The following is a 22,952-nucleotide window of genomic DNA, read 5'->3' on the forward strand; positions in this document are numbered from 1 at the left end:
GTAACATCATCAGTGCAGCCTCCGATGAAGCGTCGGTGTGTTTTCCCTTCACCTGCCTTACCTATTATACACCTTGTATTGAAAGAAATACAATTCAGACTGCCAGTCCCGTCGTATTCATTAACCTAGCCCTGCTGTCCTTCCTATTAGACTTGTCAGCGGCACTACTGGTTAAGCTGACCAAATTCTAAAGAACACTGTTGCTGCACTGAGTCTGTGGCAGATGGTGAGGGAGCCAACAAAACAGAAAACAATCCTGAAGGACGTTGTGGAACTTGAGATGTTTCGGAAAAGATTTGCAAGGATGTTGCCAGGGTTGGAGGGTTTCAACTATAGGGAGAGGCTGAATAGACTGGCGCTATTTTCCCTGGAGTGTCGGAGGCTGAGGGGTGAGCTTATAGAGGTTTACAATGTCACGAGGGGCATGGATAGAGTAAATAGACAAGGTCTTTTCCCTGGGATGGGGGGGTCCAAAACTAGAGGACACAGGTTTAAGGTGAGAGGGGAAAGATTTAAAAGGGATTTAATCGGCAACATTTTCATGCAGAGGCTGGTATGTGTATGGAATGAGCTGCCAGAGAAAGTGGTGGAGACTGGTACAATTACAACATTTAAAAGGCATCCGGATGGGTACATGAAAAGGAAGGGTTTAAGAGGTATATGGGCCAAATGCTGGCAAATGGGACTAGATTTATTTGGGTTATCTGGACAAGTTGGACCAAACAATCTGTTTCCATGCTGTATATTTCTATGATGCTATGGTTTCCTTCTCACCAATCTGCCTGCCGCAAATGTGCTTGTCCATGACAGTATCGGTAAGAGCGACCACCGCACAATCCTTGTCAAGATGAAATTTTGCCTTCACACTGATAATACCTTGCATTGTGTTATGTGATACTATCACCATGTTAAATGGGACAAACTACAAACTGATTCAGCACCTCAAGACTGGGCATCCACAAAGCGCTGTGGGCCATCAGTAGCAGCAGAATCATACTCCGATACAATCTACAAACTCATGGCCAGGATTAACTCCCACTTTACCATTACCAGTACCATCAAGCCAGCCATCACCCCGGTTCAATGACTAGTCACTAGATGAGGAAGTTCTACAAATATCCCATTCTCAATTATGGAGTCCAGCATATAAGTGCAAAAGATAATGCTGAGACATTTATAACAGTCTACAGCAGAAGTGCTGGGTGGATGATCCATCTCACCTTCCACCAGAGGTCCCAAGCATCACAGATGCATCCTCTGATCCACGCTCAGTGCCAATGTGATGTAAAATACACACTCTTGACCTTTCTCTTCAACAGCATCTCAACACGTTGGCTCAGGGTTGCACCACTCTGCAGTTCCACTTCATCCTCCGGCTCATTCGTCATGCTAACAAGAAACATTTTCTTTTCCTTTCAGACATCAAGGCCCACAAGATGCAACAACTCAAAAATACCCATGGCCCTCTGGAACCTTCTTCTCCCCCCACTTCCCTCTGACTCCAACCCCTCTCCCAACCCCACGTCCTGTCAAGTATTCACCATCCCTCCTAACCTTCCACTCTCCGACGCTGAACGCTCTGCACTCAGCAAAGGCCTCAGGTTTTTTCCTCTGCATCCCCACATTAACGAATTTCAGGCATGCCATGACACCAAACTCTTCTTCCACCGTCTTCGCCTGTGGGCCTATTTCTTTGGAAAAGAGTCCTCTCCCCATCCCACAGACCCCTTTGTCCAGTTCCAAAACTCTCCCTCTACCTAGACCCCTCCCTCTGGCCTTTTAGCCTGCATTCGACTTGTTCACTGAGAACTGTTGACATGATATTAGTCGTCTCAATTTCTCTGCTCCTCTTACCAAATCCAACCTATCTCCCTCTGAACTGACTGCACTCCGTGCACTCAGATCTAACCCTGACTTTGTTACTATGCCTGCCGATAAGGGTAGTGCTGTGGTGGTCCGGTGTACTGACCTCTACCTTGCAGAGGCCGAGTGCCAGGTCTCATACCTCCTCCTATTTTCCCCTGGACCATGACCCCACCATGACGCATCAAGCCATTGTATCTACTACGGTGACTGATCTCATCTCTCCCAACTGCTTCCAAGCTGATAGACACCCAACACCACACAGCTCACTTCTACCTCCTTCCAAAAATCCACAAACAGGACTAACCAGGCAGACCCATTGTTTCAGCCTGCTCCTGCCCCAGAGAACTCATCTCTTCCTACCTTGACTCAGTCTTCTCTCCCCTGGTCCAATCCCTGCTCACGTACATCTGTGATTCCTCTGACACCTTCCACCGGTTTCAAAACTTCCAGTTTGCAGATTCTAGCTGCATCCTTTTTACCACGGACGTGTAATCCCTTTACATGTCCATTCCCTACCAGGAAGGTCTGAGGGTTCTCCGCTTCTTCCTGAAGCAAAGGCCTGAACCATCCCTAACCTCCACCTCCCTCCTCTGCTTGGCTGAGCTTGTCCTCACCCTCAACAACTTGTCTTTTAACTCCTCTCATTTTCTTCACATAAGAGGGGTGACCATGGGAACCCGCATGGGCCCTAGTTATGCCTGTCTCTTTGTGGGTACATGAACATTCCTCGTTCCAGTCCTACTCTGGCCCCCACCCACAACTCTTTCTCCAATATATTGATGATATCATCGGTGCTGCTTCCCTCTCTCATCTGGGATTGGAAAGGTTTATCAATTTTGCTTCCAATTTCCACCCTGCCCTCAATTTCACCTGGTCTATCTCTGACTCCTCCCTTCCCTTCCTTGACATTTCTGTTTCCATTCCTGGGGATAGACTGGCCACTAATATCCACTATAAACCCATTGACTCTCACAGCTACCTAGACTATACATCCTCACACCCCACTTCCTGTAAAGACTCCGTCCCATTCTATCAGTTCCTCCATCTCCATCGTATACGTTCAAATGAGACCAACTTCAACAAGGGAAAAACCTCCGAACTGTCCACCTTCTTCCTCAACCGAGGGATCCCCAGCACTGTTGTTGTCAGGGCCCTCAACCAGGTCCAACCATTCTCCGCACTTCCACCTTCACCCCTTCTCTTCCCTCCCGCAACAGCAATAGGGTTTCCCTTGTCCTTACCCACTATCCCACCAGCATCCACATCCAGAAGATCATCAGATGCCATTTCCACCATCTCCAATGCAATGCCACCACCAGACACATATTCCCCTCCCCCTCCTTGTCAGCCTTCCACAGGGACTGTTCCCTCTGGGACTCCCTGGTCCACTCTTCCTTCATACCCATCACCTCCCCACAGCCCTACAGCCCTACAGCACCTTCCCCTCGTAATCAGCGAAGGTGCAACTCCTGCCCATTTACCTCCTCCCTCCTTAGTATCCAACGGCCCAACATACCTTCCAGGTGAAGCAACACTTCACCTGCACTTCCCAGTATCTAGTCTACTGCATTCACTACTCACAATGTGGTCTCCTTTACACTGGGGAAACGAAGCGTAGACTGGGTGACCGCTTTGCAGAATATCTACGTTCTGCTCTCAAAAAAAGACACTGAGCAACTGGTTGCCTGCCACTTTAACACGCCACCCTGTTCCCTGGCCAACATCTTTGTCACTGGCTTGCTGCAGGGTTCCAGCGAAGCTCAACACAAGCTGGAAGAACAACACCTCATTTTCCATTTGGGGACCCTGCAGCCCTCCAGACTCAATATTGTGTTCAATAATTTTAGGGCCTAAACTCTCTCATGTCCCAGCCCACTACCCCACACACCAGGCCTTGTTATCACATAGCCTGCCATTACACATCACCTGTTGTCAGTCACTAACAGTCCCCATTAACAACTATTCACCCTCCCAGCCAGATAATTATCAACTCTTTTGTCTATCCAACTGTGCTTCTCTCTCTTTAGGCTCTTTTCTATTGTTTAGTTCCTACCCTACCCCTCCTCCCTATTTTCTGCATATAAACTGACGTTTTCCCAGCTACCATCAGTTCTGAGGAAGGGTCACCAGACCTGAAATGTTAACAGTGATTTTTTTCTTCACAGATGCTGTCAGACCTGCTGAGCTTTTCCAGCAACTTCTGCTTTTGTTATCACAGATGCCAGTCTTCATCCAATTCAATTCTCCTTGTGATATCAAAAAACTGGTGGAGACACTAAATACTGCAAAGACTATGGGTCCTGACAACATTCCAGAACTTGCCATACCCCTAGCCAAGCTGTTCCAATACAGATACAACACTGGTATCTGCTGACAATGTGGAAAATTGCCCAGGTTTGTCCTGTACACAAAAAGCAGGACAAAGCCAACCCAGCTATTTACCATCCCACTGGTCTTGATCATCAATAAAGTGATGGAAGGTGCTGTCAACAGTGCTATCAAGCAGCACCAGCTCAACATTAATCTGCTCGATGAGACCCAGTTTGGGTCCCGCCAGGAGTCCTCAGCCCCTGACCTCATTGCAGCCTTGGCTCAAACATGAACAAAAGAACTGAATTCCAGAGGTGAGGTGAGTGACAGCCCTTGATATCAAGGCCATAGTTGACTGAGTGTAGAATCAAGGAGCTGGAGTAAAATTTGAGTCAATGGGAAATAGGGGGAAAATCCTCACTGTTTGGAGTCATACCTGGTATACTGGAAGATGGTTATGGCTGATTGAGATCAGTCATCTCAACTACACGGCACCTCTGCAGGAGATCCTCAGGATAGTGTCCTCCACCCAACCACTTTCAGCTGCTTCATCAATGAGCTTAGACAAGGTACTAAAGAAGGCATTTCGTATGCTTGCCTTTATTGATCAGTGCACTGAGTATAGAAGTTGAGAGGGCATGTTGCGGCTGTACAAGAAGGGTCTAGGCCTGAAACGTCAGCTTTCCTGCTCCTCTGATGTTGCTTGGCCTGCTGTGTTCATCCAGCTCTACACCTTGTTATCTAAGACATTGGATCGGCCAATTTTGGATTACTGAGTTCAATTCTGGTCTCCCTGCTACAGGAAAGATGTTGTGAAACTCGAAAGGGTTCAGATAACTTTACATGGATGTTGCCAGGATTGAAGGGTTTGAGCTGTACTGAGAGGCTGAATAGGCTGGGGCTATTTTCCCTGGAGCGGCAGAGGCTGACAGGTGACGTTATAGAAGTTTATAAAGTCATGAGGGGCATGGATAGGGTGAATAGCGAAGGTTTTTTCCCCAGGGTAGGAGAGTCCAAAACTAGAGGGCATAGGTTCAAAGTGAGAGGGGAAAGACTTAAAAGGGACCTAAGGGGCAACTTTTTCATGCAGGTGGTGCACGTATGGAATGAGCTTCCAAACGAGGTGGTACAGGCTGGTACAATTACAACATTTAAAAGGCATCTGGATGGATGTACGAATAGGAAGGGATTAGAGGGATATGGCCAAATGCTGCCAAACGGTTGAATATCTAGTTGGCATGCACGAGTTGGACCAAGGGTCTGTTTTTGTGCTGTACCTCCCTATGATTCTATCATAATGCCACAAGTGAGGATGTTTGTCAATGACTACCCTACGTTCTGCGCTATTTGCATCTTCTCAGATACTGAAGCACTAAATGTAGAAAGACCCGGACAACATCCAGGCTTGGATTGAAAATATACATGCCATACAAATGCCAGGCAATAATGGCCTTCAATGAAAAACAAATCTAATCATCGCCACTTATCATTCAATGGGGTTGTCATCTCTCAATCTCCCACTATCAACATCCTGGGGATTACCACTGACCAGAATCTCAATTGCACTAGCCAGATAAACACATTGGCTACAAAAGCAGCTCACAGGCGGGGAATACTACATGAGTAGCATACATTCTGATGCCCCAAAGCCTGTCCACCATCTACAAAGCACAAGTCAGGAGTGTATTGGAATTGCCCCCAACTTGCCTGGACAAGTACAGCTTAACAACCTTCTAATAAGCTTGACACCCACCAGGTCAAAGTAGCTTGCTTGATATGCATCACATCCACAAACAGTCACTCCACCAAATACATTCAGTAGCAGCAGTGTGTACTGTCTACAAGATGCACTACAGAAATTTACCAAATATTGTTAGACAGCATCTTTCAAACCCATTTAGAAGGGTAAGGGCAGAAAATACATGGGAACACCAACAGCTGCAAGCTCTTCCCCACACCACTCACCATCCTGACTTGGAAATATATCACCCTTCTTCATTGTTGTTCCATCAAAATCCTGGAATTCCCTCTGTAACAGCACTGTCTCTATACCTACAGCACATAGCCTGCAGTGGTTGAAGAGGGCACCTCCTCCAGCGCAATTAGGCACAGGCAATAAGTGCTATCCCAGCCAGCAACACCAGGCCCATGACTGAATAAAAAAAACAAATTTTAGGATATTGTCATCTAGATGTAGGCTCATAGGATTAAACCATGGATTCCAATTCATTAAATTAAGAATTAATTTTAAAGTACACAATAATTAACACCGTATCATAGACTATCAAACATTGTCATATGACAATGATTCTACATTAAATTTATTTACAATGTTTAAATCCACATTAAAATAAAGTGGATATTCATTCAAATGAAATTTAAAGAAAACTACACTCACAATCCAGCATAATCTCTTTACATTGTCTTTGTTTCAACTTTTCAGAAATGGAATTCTACTAGAAATCAACCCTTTCTTAATACAACTGTCTGCTTGTACTATTTGTGTGTTACCTTATAACTTGTCTCTGTAGCAGTATTTGTATGTTCACAAAAATATGTCTTATCATTATGTTATACTGTTTATTTCATTAATTCTTATAGTTCAACACATGCTCCTGTCTGGCATCTGCCACAGGGGTCTGGCTACCATCAAAAGTTCTAAAGGTCCCGTGTTCTCTATAAACACTTCCTTGGCACCGAATCAAAAACTGGATGTACAGTATTTTGTCTGAAGTATTTCTTATTAATTTGGCCAAATATTTCATAGGAGCATCATATATTTCAAATAAAATTTTGTGGAGGCATTGGTCAAAAAATATTGCAATGGACGGAGTTAAATTTAATTGTCCAAAAATTAAAATTCTGCCAAACAGCAGGAATTTATCATCCCAGCCTCATTTCAGCTCTAACTTATATTTCCTGTGCTTAGACTGTGCATGCTTGTTCAAGATTCCTGAGAAGGAAAAACAACCTCCCTGTATCCACCCTGTAAAGATCCTTCAGAAGCTTTTATGTTTCAATGAGATCACTGCCCATTCTTTTAAAATCCAGAGAGCGCAAGCACAATTTACTCACCCTCTTGTATGCTATGGCATTTCAAGTGTTCATCTAAACAATATATAAATGTCTTGAGGGTTCCTGCCTCTACCACCCTTTTGTGCAGTGAATTCTAGGTACCTAGCACACTTTGGGTGAAAATTCTTTTCCTCAAATTGCCTCTAAATCTCCTGCTCCTTATCTTAAAACTGTGCCCTTGGTTACTGACCCCATTAATGAGGGGAAATGGATCTATCTTGTCTATGTTCATCAGAACTCCCCTCAGCCTTCTTTGCTGAAAAGAAAAGACCTCAGCCTAATCAATTCATAGCTGAATTGCTCCAGTCCAGAAAACATCCTGGTGAAGCTCTCTCGTGCAACCACATCCTTCCTTTAGTGGCGACCAGAATAGCCTGCAGTACTCCAGCTGTGGCAGAACTAATGATACACACAGCTCCAACATAACCTCTTTGTTCACATATTCAATGCCTTGACTAATAAAGACAGATATTCCATATGGCTCCTTAACCAACTTATCTACCTGTCCTGCTGCCTTGAAGGATCTCTGGATATGTACACAAGGTCCCTCTGATCCTCCGTACACCCTAGGATTCTGCTTTTCAACGTATACTACCTTGCTTTGTAAGTCCTCCCAAAATGCATCACCTCACATTATTCAGGATTAAATACTATTTGTTACTGTTTGGCTCACATGACCAACCCATCTATATCGTCATGCAATCTAAGGCTTTCGAACTCATTATTTAACACATCACCAAATTTTATGTCATTTACGAACTTAACCGATTGTACATCTGGCATTCATGCCTAGATCATTAACGCATATAACAGCAAGTGACGCAGCACCACACCCTGTGGTACACCACTTGACACAGGCTTCCAGCCACAAAACCATCCTATGACCATCACACTCCTCTTTCTGCCACTAAGTTAATTTTGGATCCAATTTTCCAAATTGCTCTGAATCTCATGGGCTTTTAGCTTCTTAACCAGTCTGTTGGATGAGGCCTTGTCAAAAGCCTTAATAAAGTCCCTGTAAACTACATCAACTGAAGGACCTTCATCTACAGAACTCCTTGAAAAATTCAATCAAATTTGTTAGACAATTTAACCAATACAAAGCCAGGCTGACAATCCTTGAATAATCCTTGCCTCTCCAAGCAGAGATTAATTCTGCCCCTCAGAATTTTTTTCCAATAGCTTTCCTAACATAGATTTTAGACTCATAGGCCTATAGTTTCTTGGCTTATCCTGACTAACCTTCTTGAGGAATGGTACCACATTATCTACCTTCCAGTCCTCTGGCACCTCTCCTGTTTGAAAAGGATTTGAAAATTAACTTCAGAGAGCCTTCAATCTCCTCGCTTGCATCCCACAGCAATCTTGGATACTTCTCTTTTGGGCGTCGGATATATCCACTTGCAAGTCTGCTGAAGCTACAAATAGCTACTATCTCCCAAGTATTTCACAGCTTGCCTTCCTTATTTCTATACCTGTACTGTCCTTCTTTACAATGAATACTGGTGCAAGGTACTTACTTAAAACCTCAGTTATGTCTTCTGGCTTCAAACACAGATTGCTAAATTGGTCCCCAGTGGGCCCTGCTCTTACCCTGGTTATTCTCTTGCCCCAAATAAACTTATAAAATGCTTTAGGATTTTTCATTATGCTACCTGATAGTGCTGTTTCATATCTTCTGCATTTTCTATATTCCTCTAAGACAGCTGCTATTTGAGCCTTCTGTATCTTCCTTTTTATTTCATTATCCAATCCAGTATATTCCTTGACACACAAATTCTCTGAACTTGATGGGGCCGCCATTCACCTTTACAGAAGAGGTTGGCCCTGCACTCACTGTTAATCTTTTGAATGCATCCCACTGCTCCAATCTGTATTTTCCTGCAAGCAGCTGCTCCCCTGTCACTTTGGCCAGATCCTGTCATATCTTAGTAAAATCGGCCTTCACCCAATTCAGAACCTGTATTTCTTTGTCCTTATCCATAATTATCTTAATGCTCCACCATCGCTAAATCGACCACTTACCAGCGTTATTCTCTGAAACCAGGTCCAGCACCACATTCTCTCATGTAGGACCTTCTATGTGCTGGTTTAACAAGCTCTCCTGGATACATTTTTAAGAATTCTAACCCATCTAAGACTTTCACACTGAGTCTATCCCAGTTAATACTGGGGAAGTTGAAATCCTCTACTATTATTACCCTATTTTTTTTCACTCCTCTGAGATTTGCCAGCATACCTGTCTTTCTATTTCACCCTGACTGCTTGGATTTATATAGTACACCCCCAACAAAGTGACTGCCCCTTTCTAATTTTAAATTCTGCCTGTAAGGCCTCAGTTGGGAAACCATCCAAGATATCATCCCTCCTTACTGCATTGTGTTAATCAACACCCTCAACTCATCTGCCTTAGTTGCAAGACTCTTTGTATTAAAATAAATGCCATCGAACTTTGCCCATGCTCCCATGTACCTTACCTCGGCTATATTTTCACTGCCTTATAAATTGTCTTGGTTCTTCCTCTATACCTGTCTGTGCATCACCCCCTATTGTACCTCCACTCCATACCCCATCCGCTGCCCCGCCCCCTATCCCGAGCCAAATTGGTTTAACCCTTCACTAACTGCATCAGCAAACCTCCTAGAAAGGATGGTGGTCCTGTTTTGGTTCAGGTGCAAGGTGCGGGACTTGTACAGGTCCCACCTTCCCCAAAAACAAACCCAGCAATACAGAAGTCTAAAGCCGTCCCTCCTGCTTTAACTATTCAGCCACGCAGTAATCTGCTCTGTCCACCTATTCCTATACACACGCGGCATTGGGAGTAATTACAACCTTAGGAGGCTGTCTCTTACATAGCCACCTAAATTCTTGTTGCAGGACCTCATCCCACTTTTGTCATGTGAACCACAATCTTTGACTGTTTGCACTACTCCTTCAGAATGCCCTGCAGCAACGCTGACATCCTTGACCTTGGCCCCAAAGAGGCAACATAACATTACAGAGTCACATTGTGGCATCAGAAATACCTGTTTGTATCTCTCACTGTCAAATCTCCTACCACTATTGTTCTCCCCTTCTTTGTGCAACCCACCTTCAGGAGCTGGACTCTGGCTGCACTCCCCAGGTGAACAATCACCCTTACCACTTTCCAACACAGAACATCTCTTCTTCAGTGGGAGGCATTCTGGAGCTTTCCTGACTTTTCGCCTGCCTTCCTTCTTCTGACTGGTGGATCATCCATGCCTTCCCTGACTTCAGTTCCTTAAGCTGCAGCGTGACCACCTCTAAAAGCACACTATCCAAGTAACTCTCAGTCTCACGGATGCACTGATGTGCCTTCAGTCAACCTTTAAAACATGACACTTAATCTGATCAAACCAGCAGCCCTTCCTGCAGAAATGGTCATCCAAAGTGCCAGGAGGCTCAAAGATTTCTGAGACAGTGCACGTCATGCAACATATGGGACTGAGCTCCTCTTCCATAGTAATCTTAGTCTTAACTTACCTCCAGTATGTTAACTTTGCTCCCCTTCCCTGAAACAATTTGGCTTACTTATGTTACTTTACTACATTGGTAGTGAATTGCACTTATTTCTGGTGATAATAATACTATTCTAATTTATAGCAATTTACAGATAGACTGTAACCAAGATTGACTTCTTGCCAGCCCAATAAACTGACAGATTTTCTGGGATGTCACTGCAGGACTCCCAGACTGCTTCACTGCAATGCTGCCTTCAGGACACTCTTCCCAGACTGTTTCACTGTAATGTTCACTGCAGGCCACTCTTCCCAGTCAAAGACTCCAATATCCAAGGCAGCGAAAAGGGATCACAGTTATTGACAGAAGTGTGTGGTGACATTGATCTAAATAACATGAAGATTGAGTATAAAATACAGTAGAATTCTATAGTGCTCAGGATCAGAGCATAAATCACTAAAGGTGGCAGGACAGGAAGAGAGAGATTATCCTAGGCTTCATAAATAGCAGCATAGAGTACAAGAGCAGGGAAGTTACGAGAATGTATATCAGACACTGGTTAAAAATCAACTGGTGTACTGTGTACAGTTTTGAGCACCACAACGACGGTGGAAGGCTGCAAATGCATTTCAGAGCATGCAGAAGATGTTTTTGAGATCTATGGCTTACAAAGGAAATAAGAGATAATATCCGATCCAAGGAAGAAGCATACAGATTGGCCAAGTAAAATAATAAATCTGAAGATTGGGAGCAGTTTTGAATTCAGCAAAGAAGGACCAAGGGATTGATTGAGAAGGGGAAAATAGAGTACGAAAGTAAGCTTGCAGGGAACATAAAGACTGACACTGAGTTTCTATAGGTACGTGATGAGAAAGAGATTGGGAAAGACAAACGTTGGTCCCCTACAAACAGAACCAGGCGAATGTACAATAGGGGACAAAGAAATGGCTGAGGAACTGAATTCATACTTTGATTCTGTCTTCACAAAAGAGGATACAGATGAAACACCAGAATTGTTGGAGGATGCAAGATTTAATGAGAGGGAAGAACTGAGGGAAATCAATATTAATAGAGAAATGGTGTTTGAAAAATTGTTAGGATTGAAGGCTGATAAATCCGCAGGGCCTGACAAACTACATCACAGAGTAGTTAAGGAAGTAGCTCTAGAAATGGCGGATGCATTGGTGGTCATCTTCCAGGATTCAGGAAAAGTCCCTGCAGATTGGAGGGTGGCTTATGTCACTCCAATATTCAAAAAGGGAGGTAGAGAGAAAACAGGGAATTATAGACCGGTGAGCCTAACATTGGCAATGGGGAAAATTCTCAAATCCATTGTCAAGGATTTTATAGCAGAGCATTTAGAAAGCAGTGGCAGGATCAGACAGAGTCAGCATAGATTTATGAAGGGGAAATCATGTTTGACAAATCTGTTGGAATTCTATGAAGCTGTAACTAGTAGAGTTGACAAGGGGGAAACAGTCGATGTAGTATATTTCGACTTTCAACAAGTGTTTGACAAAGTCCCACGTAAGTGACTATTGTGCTAGATTAAAGCGCATGGGATTGGGGGAAGTTTATTGAGATGGATAGGAAACTGATTGGCAGAGAGAAAACAAAGAGTAGGAATTAATGGGTCCTCTTCAAATTGGCAGGCAGTAACTAGTGGGGTGCCACAGGGATCAGTATTGGTTCCCCAGCTTTTCACAACATATATTAATGATTTGGATGACAGAACAAAATGTATGGTAGATGCAGGGAGAATGTTCCCAATGGTGGGTGTGTACAGAACCAGGAGTCACAGTCTGAGGATTCGGGGTAGACAAATTAGAACGGAGATGAGGGAACATTTCTTTATCCAAAGAGCGGAGAGCCTGTGGAATTCATTACTACAGGAAATAGTTGATGCCAAAACATCGAATGTATTCAAGAGATGACTAGATATAGCACTTGGGGCAAATGGTATCAGAGGCTACGGGAGAAAGCAGAGTTAGGCTATTGAGTTAGACAATCAGCCATGATCATGAAGAATGGCGGAGCAGGCTCGAAGGACCAAATGGCCTCCCCCTGCTCCTATCTTCTATGTTTCTATGAGACACTTCAGTTATGGGGAAATATTGGGGACATTGGGACTGTGTTCCTTGGAGAGGAGAAGGCAAAGATGAGATTTTATTGATATTTTCAACATCACAAGGGGTCTGGATAGAGTGGATACAAATAAACTGTTCCCATTTATAAATGAATTAAGAAGGGGACAGTTTTAAAGCATTTTACAAAAAAGCATGTGTGAGGTGAGGAAAAAAATAACATTTTCATATAACGAGTAGTTAAGGTATGAAAATACACTGCCTGGAAATGTGGTGGAGGCAGGTGCAACTGAGACATTCACAACGGTATGGTATGGTTATTTAAATAGAAACACTGGGAAAAGGCATGAAATTAGCACCAAACAGCTGGTGCAAAAGATGATAGGCCAAACTGGTTCCTTCTGCACTATATCAACTTGTGATTCTGTGATCTGGGGTAATATAAAGAGATGGAGTCTTAGCAGAATAGGTCTCTGTCCACTTCTTAATCTTTTGCACTCAGAGAACATGCATTGAATCACTATGCAGCAAAGGTTAGGAAAATCTGCCCCCAACATTGCGTACAGAACAGAATTTCCTTTCATAAATTCCCTTTCTTTTGACATTCTACTTTATCTGACAATACTTGCATTGCAAAACAAATGATAGGAAAACTGAGATTAAATTTTCGTTTTTACCATGCTGGACTCAGGAGGAAGATGTAGGTACAGAATTTGACAACAGAGACTGTGAGGTTCTTGAACAGATTGACATAGGGAGTGAGAAGTTATTGAAGGTTTTGACAGGCTTTAAAGTGGACAAGTCGACTGGTTTGGATGCGATGTGTCCCAAGCTACTGTGAGAAGCAAGGGAGGAAAGTCCAGGCTCCGACAAATTCTTAATTCTTCTTTGGCCACAGGGGAGATGCCAGAAGGACTCAAGGATAGTTAACATGATTCCAATTTTCAAAAAAGGGTGATTGAGATGAAGCAGGGAATTACAGACTAGTGAGTCTCACATCAATGGTAGTGAAACTATTAGAGAAAATTCTGAAAAAGACAAATAATCTCCATTTGGACAGGCAAAGTTTGATCAGGTAGTCAGCATGGCTTTGTAAGACGAAGGTCAAGCCTTAGAAATCTGATTGAATTTTGAGGTGATTGGAATGTTGATGAACATAGTGCATGATGGACCCAAAATTGGCTTCATGGTAGGAGACACAGGGAAGGGGTTAAACTCAGGTTAGCTTCCAGAGGAGTACCACAGGGATTAGTGCTGGGTCCCTAATTGTTTGTGATATATATAAATCACATAGATGAGAATGTTTGGGGCATGATAAATAAGTTTACGTGGTAATAAGTGAGTAAGGTCTTAGGTTACAGGAAGATACAGATGGTCTGTTCAGATGGTCAGATGAAACGGAATCCTGAAAAGTGCTGTCAAAACTTTGGTCAAGCCACATCTGGAGTAGTGTGTGCAGTTCTGGTCACCACACTATAGAATGGATGCAATTGCACTGGAGCAGGTTCACTAGGAGGTTGCCTGGGTTGGAGTCTTTTAGCTATGAAGGGAGGCTGGATAGGCTCAGGTTGTTTTCCTCCAAGCAGGCTGAGGGGGTGTCCTGATTGAGATGTATAAGATTATGAGGGGCATGGACAAGGTGGACAGGAAGCAACTGTTCTTCTTAGTTGAAGGGTCATTATTAATGAGGGATTTAAGATGAAGGACAGGAAGTTTAGAAGTAATTTGAGGAAATATGTTTTCACTAGAGGGATATAGGAATCTGGAATGCACTGTCCTGAGAGGGTAAGAGAGGCTGAAAAGCTCAAAATCTTTGTGGATGAGCACTTGAAGTGTCATAACACTCAAGGCTATGGGCCAAGTGCTACAAGTGTAGATAGTTCAGAGCACTCTCAATGGGCCAATTCTGTACTTGTATGATTCTATAAATACTTGCTAGTCTTTGCTAACAGATCAGTTACAACCCTATTTTTTGATGGTTTGTAATGTTAAAAAAACGCTGTGCATTCATCTCATTCTTCTTATGTCCCAAATCACCTTATTTTGGAATGTAGAAACTATACTCACTATAGTACTACAGGAAACACAGCAGCCAATTCGTACAAAGCAAGCTCTCACAATCAGCAATGTGATAATGTGAGCAGATAATCTGCTGGTACTGAACGTGGGATAAATACAGGCCCAGGACACTAATGTGAACACCTCCACTCTGCGATGTTGATCATTCTTATTGTGATCTAATGACTGCAGACTGCTGCCAGCTTTTAATGCATGGAAACAGCTGTATGTAAATTAAAAGAATGGAAAATCCTGTTGTTTTTACAGAGTCAGTGGGGGAAACTGAGCAGTGATGCACCTGACTGCATCTCTTCAAATCAAATATCAGTGTTTATATGCGCAGCCTTACAAACTCAAAATTTGTGTTCAACAATTTCAGATCTTTTTTTTTTGGTTTGGGCAGTAGTTGTTGGTGATGATTCTGCTTTTCGAAATACACCTTCTCTAGATACTTTTTTCCTTATTTGTCCCATTATCAGCCCACTTTATCTTGCGTTATCCTCCTGTTTCTCAATTAATTTATCATATTTTCTACCATATTACAAATGTTCCCGTGTTCATTCCTCCATCACCAATTTGCTTATCTCCATACTTGCTTTCAAACCTGCACCAGTTTTAAATTTTTCCAGTTCTGATGAAAGATTCTGAACATATTAACTCTGTTTTATCTCCCTCACAGATACTGATAATTTGCTGAATGTTTCCAGCAATTTCTGTTTCTAAATCCAATATGGTCATTATGCACAGGAAGTTCTCATGCAATGCACGTGTAAATGTTTATTGTCTCTTTCTGCAGTGCTCTTTAACCCGGATGCTAATGTGCATCACTAGCTATAGAAAAATAAATATTTTACCTACACTGTTTTTGGCATTGACATTCACTCCGTTCTTCAAAAGCAGTTCCATTCTGATCACGTTATTTCCCTTTGCTGCATCATGGAAATCCTGCTCTGACCGTAGTACTTCAGGAAAAGAAAACGAGGTAAAATGTTAGCATGACAGAGTCTTACAATAACCCAGCAGAACATCACAGCTAGCATGATAACACACACACTGTCTCTCTCCCCCCTTCATACATGCACGCACACACATTCCCTCTCTCTCTCTCTCTCACACACACTCACTCAGTCGCTCTCTCTCTCTCTCTCTCTCACAGACACACACATATGCGCGCACGTAAATCAATGGGTTGAATTTGCATTTGCAGATATATTTTATTTTGTTCAAAAAACACACAATTTGTAGACAGTCAATGTGGCATTTTATAAATTCCTACTTTGGACATAAAACCAGTCTGACTCCAAGTTGATACACAGCCAGATTCTAAACAAGGCCTCACACCTAAAATGCAACGTTTGACCTGGGATGTCACCGCTGGTATTATAGAGCATAGAGCATAGAACAGTACAGCACAGTACAGGCCCTTCGGCCCACAATGTTGTGCCGAACTTTTACCCTAATCCTAAAGTCTATCTAACTCCACCCCTACCTTAGGGAACTGATAAAACCTTTAGTTATCTTGGGGCAGTGACTTGAAAGGAATTCGGGAATTTGTATATTAATCCTACTAACTGATTAAAGATTTAACAGCCATCTTAGGTGTATTGAACACCCCATCAGTTCTATGACCCTTTGATCTTCTGCTTATAAATTGTGCATCCCAGCCACCCCTTTCACTGTCACCTGAAGGAGTGAGATTCTGAAAGCTTGTGTCTTCGAATAAACCCGTTGGACTATAACCTGGTGTCATGTGATTTTTGACCTTGTCCATCCCAGTCCAACACCAGCACCTCCATATTATTCGTAAGAGTTAACTCCGAGAGAATTTTTCCAATTGCAGAAGAATCTAAAATTAGGTCAGTAAAGGCAAGATCAACCCAATCGGGAAATAAGGGGAAATGTCTTTGTTTAAGAGAGTGAAGATGAGGCAAGTGGAATAGGAGGAGAGTTTATGGACAGCAGTGTGGATCATTTGTGCCAAATGATACGTACTTGTGTTGCAAATTCTCGATGGTTCGATGTATCAGCTCATACCAGCCAAAAATCTAATTCAATTTGTCTCTGCATTCATTACCATTTATTCCATTTATCCTACTTATTCCTCACTCTCCACCAGCCTTCACAAGGTACCCTGACTAATCCCACTGCTACCACGATGTCTACATGTACACACTTTATCCAGACTCTACACATACAACACTCTGTGCCTTCCCTATTAACTCAGCCTGGCTATTCCTGGACTTGAGAAACTACTGCACCTTTACCCTGTGCAAAATCCTTGTCTTTGGACGACTGTCAAAGAAACTATGATCTTATCGAATGGCCTACTCCTGCTCCTCATTTATGTGATGATATATGGCATGTCTCAAATTTGTGACCAGCTTTCCCACAACTCCATATTTGATCCTCTGTAATCCGATCTTGTCATACCACTTAAACAAACCTAACCCAAATCAAAAATGACATTCTATCCGTTTTAAGTACAAACATCTTTTATTCATATAAAATCTGTAACCTCTCGAGTCCCTTAAGGATCTATCCTTGACTCTTTCCTCTTTCTCCTCTATACGCTGTTTCTGATATCATGCACAAACTGGAGTCAGATATTTAATGACGACTGCCCAGGTCTATTTCACTCCTAACTTTCTTGACCCCTTCATTTTCTACCATAAGAAAATTAAGTTATCTAGCTAGACCACGGCCACACACTCCACACCTACAAACTGACTGCATCTTCTTCCACTCTCATAACTTCACTCTCTGATTTGTCCATGCTGAGCTTTCAACCATACACCCTATCCATTCCAAAGAATAGAGGAACACAGCAGAGGGGTCCCGACCTGAAACGTCAACTTTCCTGCTCCTCTGATGCTGCCTGGCCTGCTGTGTTCTTCCAGCTCCACACTGTTAGCTCAGACTACAGAATCGGCAGTTCATAGAATCATAGAATCCCTACAGTGTGGAAACAGACCCTTCAGCCCAACAAGTCCACACCGACTCTTGGAGCATCCCACCCAGACCCATCCCCCTATAACCCACACACCCTTGAACACTACGGGCAATTTAGCATGGCCAATTCACCTAGCCTGCACATCTTTGGACTGTGGGAGGAAACCGGAGCACCCAGAGGAAACCCACAAAGACACGGGGAGAATGTGCAAACTCCGCACAGACAGTTGCCCGAGGCTGGAATCGAACCCGGGTCCCTGGCGCTGTGAGGCAGCAGTCCTAATCACTGTGCCACCGTGCCGCCTTATAGTTCTTACTATATCATTCCAAAGAATGTCTACTTTTACTTCTGTAACATTGACTTAACTGTGCCTGAACCAATCTGAAACTGCTGCTGACACCCACATTCATACTTTTTTCACCTCCCAATAACATACTGGCCAACATCCTCCATCTCTATAAACACCAGTTATTGAAAAACTCTGCTCAACTTAAAATCATAGAATTTTACAGTACAGAAGGAAGCCCATTCGAACCTTCGTGTGTGTATCAGCTCTCGAAACAGGTACCCAGCTAGACCCATTCCCCAGCCCGATCTGCACAGCCCTCTAAATTTATCACGTTCAAAAGTATATCCAGCTCGCTTCTGAAACATTCTATGGAATCCACATCCACCACTCTCCCAAGCAGTCCATTCCAAATCCTAACAACTCTGAATAAAGAAGTTTCATCTCACTCCTAGTTCTCTTGCTGACAATCTTGAAATGTGAGCCCTAGTTACTGACATACCAGCTAGTTGAAACAGAATATCCTCCTTTACATTCTTTTCTTGTTGATAATTTTGAACACCTCTGCTCCAAGGAGAATAATCACAATTTCTCTCATCTTTTCTTATATCTAAAATTCCTCATTCCTAGCATCATTCGAGTAAATCTCATTTCATGTGCCCAGGGCTTTAACATCCTTCCTTAAAATAAAGGTGCCAGAACTGAACACAATACACCAAATTTAGTCTGACCAATGATTTGGAAAGGTGCAGCATCACTAGCTTGCTTTTATACTCTGTGCATCTATTTATAAATCCAAGGATCCTATCACCCTTCTTAACAACTGTTTCAACTTGCCTGGCCATCTTCAGAGAATCAGGCACGTGAACCCCAAGGTCCTTCTGCTCCTGTACTCCCCTAAAAGTTGTACTATTGAGCCTGCATTGTCTCTACAAACTTCTTCTACCAAAATGCACTACCTCACATTTCTCTGCATTGAAATTCATCTGCTAGGTGTCTGCTCATTTGGCCACCTTATCGATGTTTCTTTGAAGTCACTCAACATCATCCTCACAATCCACTATTCTCCCCTAGCTGAGTATCATTCACCAATTTAGAGATTTTGCCCTCAACACCCTTCTTCAAATTGTTTATATAAATCAGAAACAGCAAGGATTCCAACACCATTTTCAACTCATCTTCAATCTGAGAAATGCCCATTTATATCTACCCTGTTTCCTATCCTTTAGCCAACTTCTAATCCATGCTGCGATGTACCCATCAATCCCAAACATTTCTAATTTGTTGACCAACCTGCCATGTGGCACTGTACCAAATGCTTTCTGAAAGTCCAAATATACAACATCCACAGTGTTACCCTCAGCCACTGCCTGTGTCACCTGTCAAAGAACTCAATCAAATTTGTCAGATATGACCTGCCCTTAATAAAGCCATGTTGACTGTCAAGTATTAACTTATTTTTCTCTAAATGTTCATTTACCTTATCTTGTATCATGGCCTCCATCAGTTTTCCTAATAGTGACATCAAGCTGACAGGTCTGTAGTTTCCTGGATTATCCTTTACTCCTTTCTTAAACAACAGTGTCATATTTGCAACCAACCAGTCCTCCAGAACTAATCCTGTGTTCAGACAGGCCTGGAAAATTTCTGTCAAGGACTTGGCTATTTGCTCCCTTACTTTTCTCAGCAATCTAGGTCGCATCCCATCAGGCCTGGTGATTTCTCTACCTTTTTAGCACATCGTCTTTACCTATCACTATACTGCTTAGTTGCTCAACACCCACATTTTCAACTAAGACACTGTCATCATCTTCTAATTTGGTAAATACAGAAGCAAAATATTCATTTAGTATCTCTGCCATTTCCTTTGACTCAGTGAGCAGCTTACCCTGCTTGTTCCTATGGACCCCACTCTATCCTTCTTTAAGTATCAACATGTTTGAAGAACATTTTACTATTTGTTTTAGCATAACTCACCATCCTTTCTTCATGTTTCCTCGTAGCCTTCCTTATTCCAGCCTTAGCTTCTGTCCTACATTTGAGATACTGTTCCTGATTTCTATTGCTATTTTTATTCCAGTATTAATTTTCCTTATTTTCTCATCAATATCTTTTGTCATCCAGGATACTCTAGCTTCAGATACACCAGTTTTATTTCACATGGGTATGTACCTAGCCTGCACCCTATTCAACTCTCTTTTAAAATTCTCCCACTTTTCATCTACTGTTTATCCACCAAAATGCATTTCCAATCAACCTGCTCTGGTTCAAATTTAAGACCCTTAAAATCTTCACTTTTCCAGTCTGCAATCTTAATCATTTTATCCTTTTCCACGTTAATATTGAACATATTGTTGCTCACTATTTTCCAAATGCTCCCACACTCTGACATTCTCCACTCATTGCCTACCTCATTTCCTAGGATCCAGATCCAGCAAACTAGAGGACTGGAAATGTACTGTTCCAGAAAGTTCTCCAGCACACATTATAAGGCTTTCTCCCCACACTCTATCTTTTTCCCCAGTGCATCATAGGGCAATTGAAATCACCAACTATCACAACTTTACTTGTCCTGCAGATTTCCATAGTCTACCTACAAATGCTCCCTTCTACTTCCTCCCCACTATTTGTCAACAAGGTCACTGCTCCTTTCCTGTTTCTCACTTCCAACCATATAGATTGTAATTCATCAACTGCATTTCATTCGAGGGCAATGATCCCATCTCTAACCAAGTCCGTTACAGCTCCTCCTTTTTTGTCCACCCTGTTTCTACTAAAAGCCTTATACCCCAGGATGTTAAGTATCCAGTCCTGTTACGGCATGAACCACTTTTCTATCAATGCGCCTCCAGAGCAATTTCTGCTTCCAGTTCCCCAATTTTGTTCACTGTACTCCATGCACCTACACATACAATTTAACCCTGCCCTTATCTCTGCACAGTTTCACACTATATAACTGTATTCATTGTGCACCTCATCTGAAAATGCCCAGTGGAAGACTACAGAGTCTTAATTCAATACCAGGCTAAGTAATCCACACATCAGAATAATTAATATGAATACTGAACAATGATCCCAATTCCTGTAGGACATCATTACTGTCTGCAGCAGATGCAAACCCTTTTTTTAATTCATTAATATTATTCATTTTATTCATTAATGACTGCTTACTGACAACAGCCCTTCAGGTACTTCTCAATTCACCTTAATTATTATCATGGCTAACCCACCCAGCCTGTACATCCCTCAACACTACAGAACAATTTACCATGGCCAATTCACCTAACCTGCACCTCTTAAGACTGTGGGAGGAAACCAGAGCACCTGATGGAAATCACGCAGACGCAAAGAGAATGTGCAGACTCTACACAGACGATCACCCAATGCTAGAATCAAACTCAGGTCCCTGGCACACTGACTGAACCACTGTGCCGCTTTGGGTGTCATGGCACCAGGGGCCTGGGTTTGATTCCAGTCTTGGGTGATTGTCTGTGTGGAGTTTGCATGTTCTCTCCATATCTGCATGGGTTTCGGCCAGGTGCTCTGGTTTACTCCCTCAGTTCAAAGGCATTTAGGTTAGGTGGATTGTCTGTGGTAAATTGCTATGCAGTGTCCAAGGATGTGTAGGTTGAGTGGGTTAGCCATGGTAAATCTGCAGTTATGCAATTAGGGTCAGGGGGCTGGGTCCGGGTGGGATGTTCTTCAGACGGTCAGTACTGACTCGATGGGCAGAATAGCCTCTTGTTGCACTGTAGGGATTCTATGGTTACTAACATAAGAGGCACTGATCTTCAAGATATCTGCTTGCATACCCCAGCACCCTCTCCTAACTGACTTCATCAGATTCTTGGCTGTCCCTTCCACTGGACTGTCAAGTATTAATGCTCTGCATTTCTACTTCTGCCAGTCTGTACTTAAAACCCTTCCTGAGATCAACATTTGACTGGTGGCAACAATAGAAATAGGTGGAGTAATTGAAGAATAGTTGGAGCAGAACAGAAGTCAAGAACTACTTTGAATTGTCATACCCTCTGATAGAAAAAGGCCATTCAGCCCGCTGTCCCTGGTTTCTACAGTGAGCCCCATTCCTATATTTTTTGTCATAGACCTTTGAGATTTTATGTATTTTACTACACGAATACATTTTTTAAAATGGGAACATTATTGCCCTGGAGGTGAAATGTGGAACCGTTTTCTTGCAATTGATGAAATATTTGAGCAGCCAGCGACAATGGAAACAACAACATTTATATAAACTACATGCTTCAGAGAGGGTCCCACCGAAGTGAGGAACCCTAAGCGGGGACGGGACACCACACCACGCCCGCCCCACAATCCCAGCTACTCACGGCTCTCTCCGTCCGCCATTCCCGCCGGTCCGCCCCGCCCCCCGGGTCCAGCGCGAGGCGGCGCCTCAGCCCGAGTCCACCGCCCACGGAGTGACAGGCCCGAGGGAGGTAACGGGGGGCAGGGAGTACGCACCCGGGGAGTGACAGGCCCGAAAGGGATAAAGAGAGGAGTACACACCCGGGGAGTGACAGGCCCGAAAGGGGTAAGGGGGAGGATACACCCCTCCATCCCGTTAATTGTATTCCCCCATTGTTTTCCCTACTGCCCCTCTGTGCCCCACACACACACAGCCATCCCTCTCCGTCTCTCCCCACCATGTCACTCTGTCCCTGCAGTGACCCTCTCCACTACTATCTCTCACCGCCACCCCCTCCCCCTTATATCTCCAGTATCATAGAACATAGAGCATTACAGCGCAGTACAGGCCCTTCGGCCCTCGATGTTGCGCCGACCTGTGAAACCAATCTGAAGCCCATCTAACCTAAACTATTCC

At 43.2% G+C, this 22,952-nt stretch overlaps 1 protein-coding gene across 3 annotated transcripts in view; it reads right to left on the minus strand.

Moving 5' to 3' along the window:
* The window catches only part of ankdd1a (ankyrin repeat and death domain containing 1A), a 187,113-nt gene extending 164,556 nt beyond the window's left edge, over positions 1–22,557 (minus strand). For all 3 annotated transcript variants that reach the window (XM_048615945.1, XM_048615944.1, XM_048615943.1), the window contains exons 1-2: positions 22,459–22,557; positions 15,732–15,835 (exon numbers count right to left, since the gene is read on the minus strand). In XM_048615945.1, coding sequence (XP_048471902.1) covers positions 15,732–15,835; positions 22,459–22,477 — 123 coding nt within the window. In that variant the 5' untranslated portion in view covers positions 22,478–22,557. The remainder of the gene's footprint in view (positions 1–15,731; positions 15,836–22,458) is intronic.
* Between the last annotated feature and the right edge of the window lie 395 nt (positions 22,558–22,952).

The sequence above is a fragment of the Rhincodon typus genome, chromosome 33, assembly GCF_021869965.1.
Source record: "Rhincodon typus isolate 14 chromosome 33, sRhiTyp1.1, whole genome shotgun sequence".
In the NCBI taxonomy this organism is placed as follows: Eukaryota; Metazoa; Chordata; class Chondrichthyes; order Orectolobiformes; family Rhincodontidae; genus Rhincodon; species Rhincodon typus.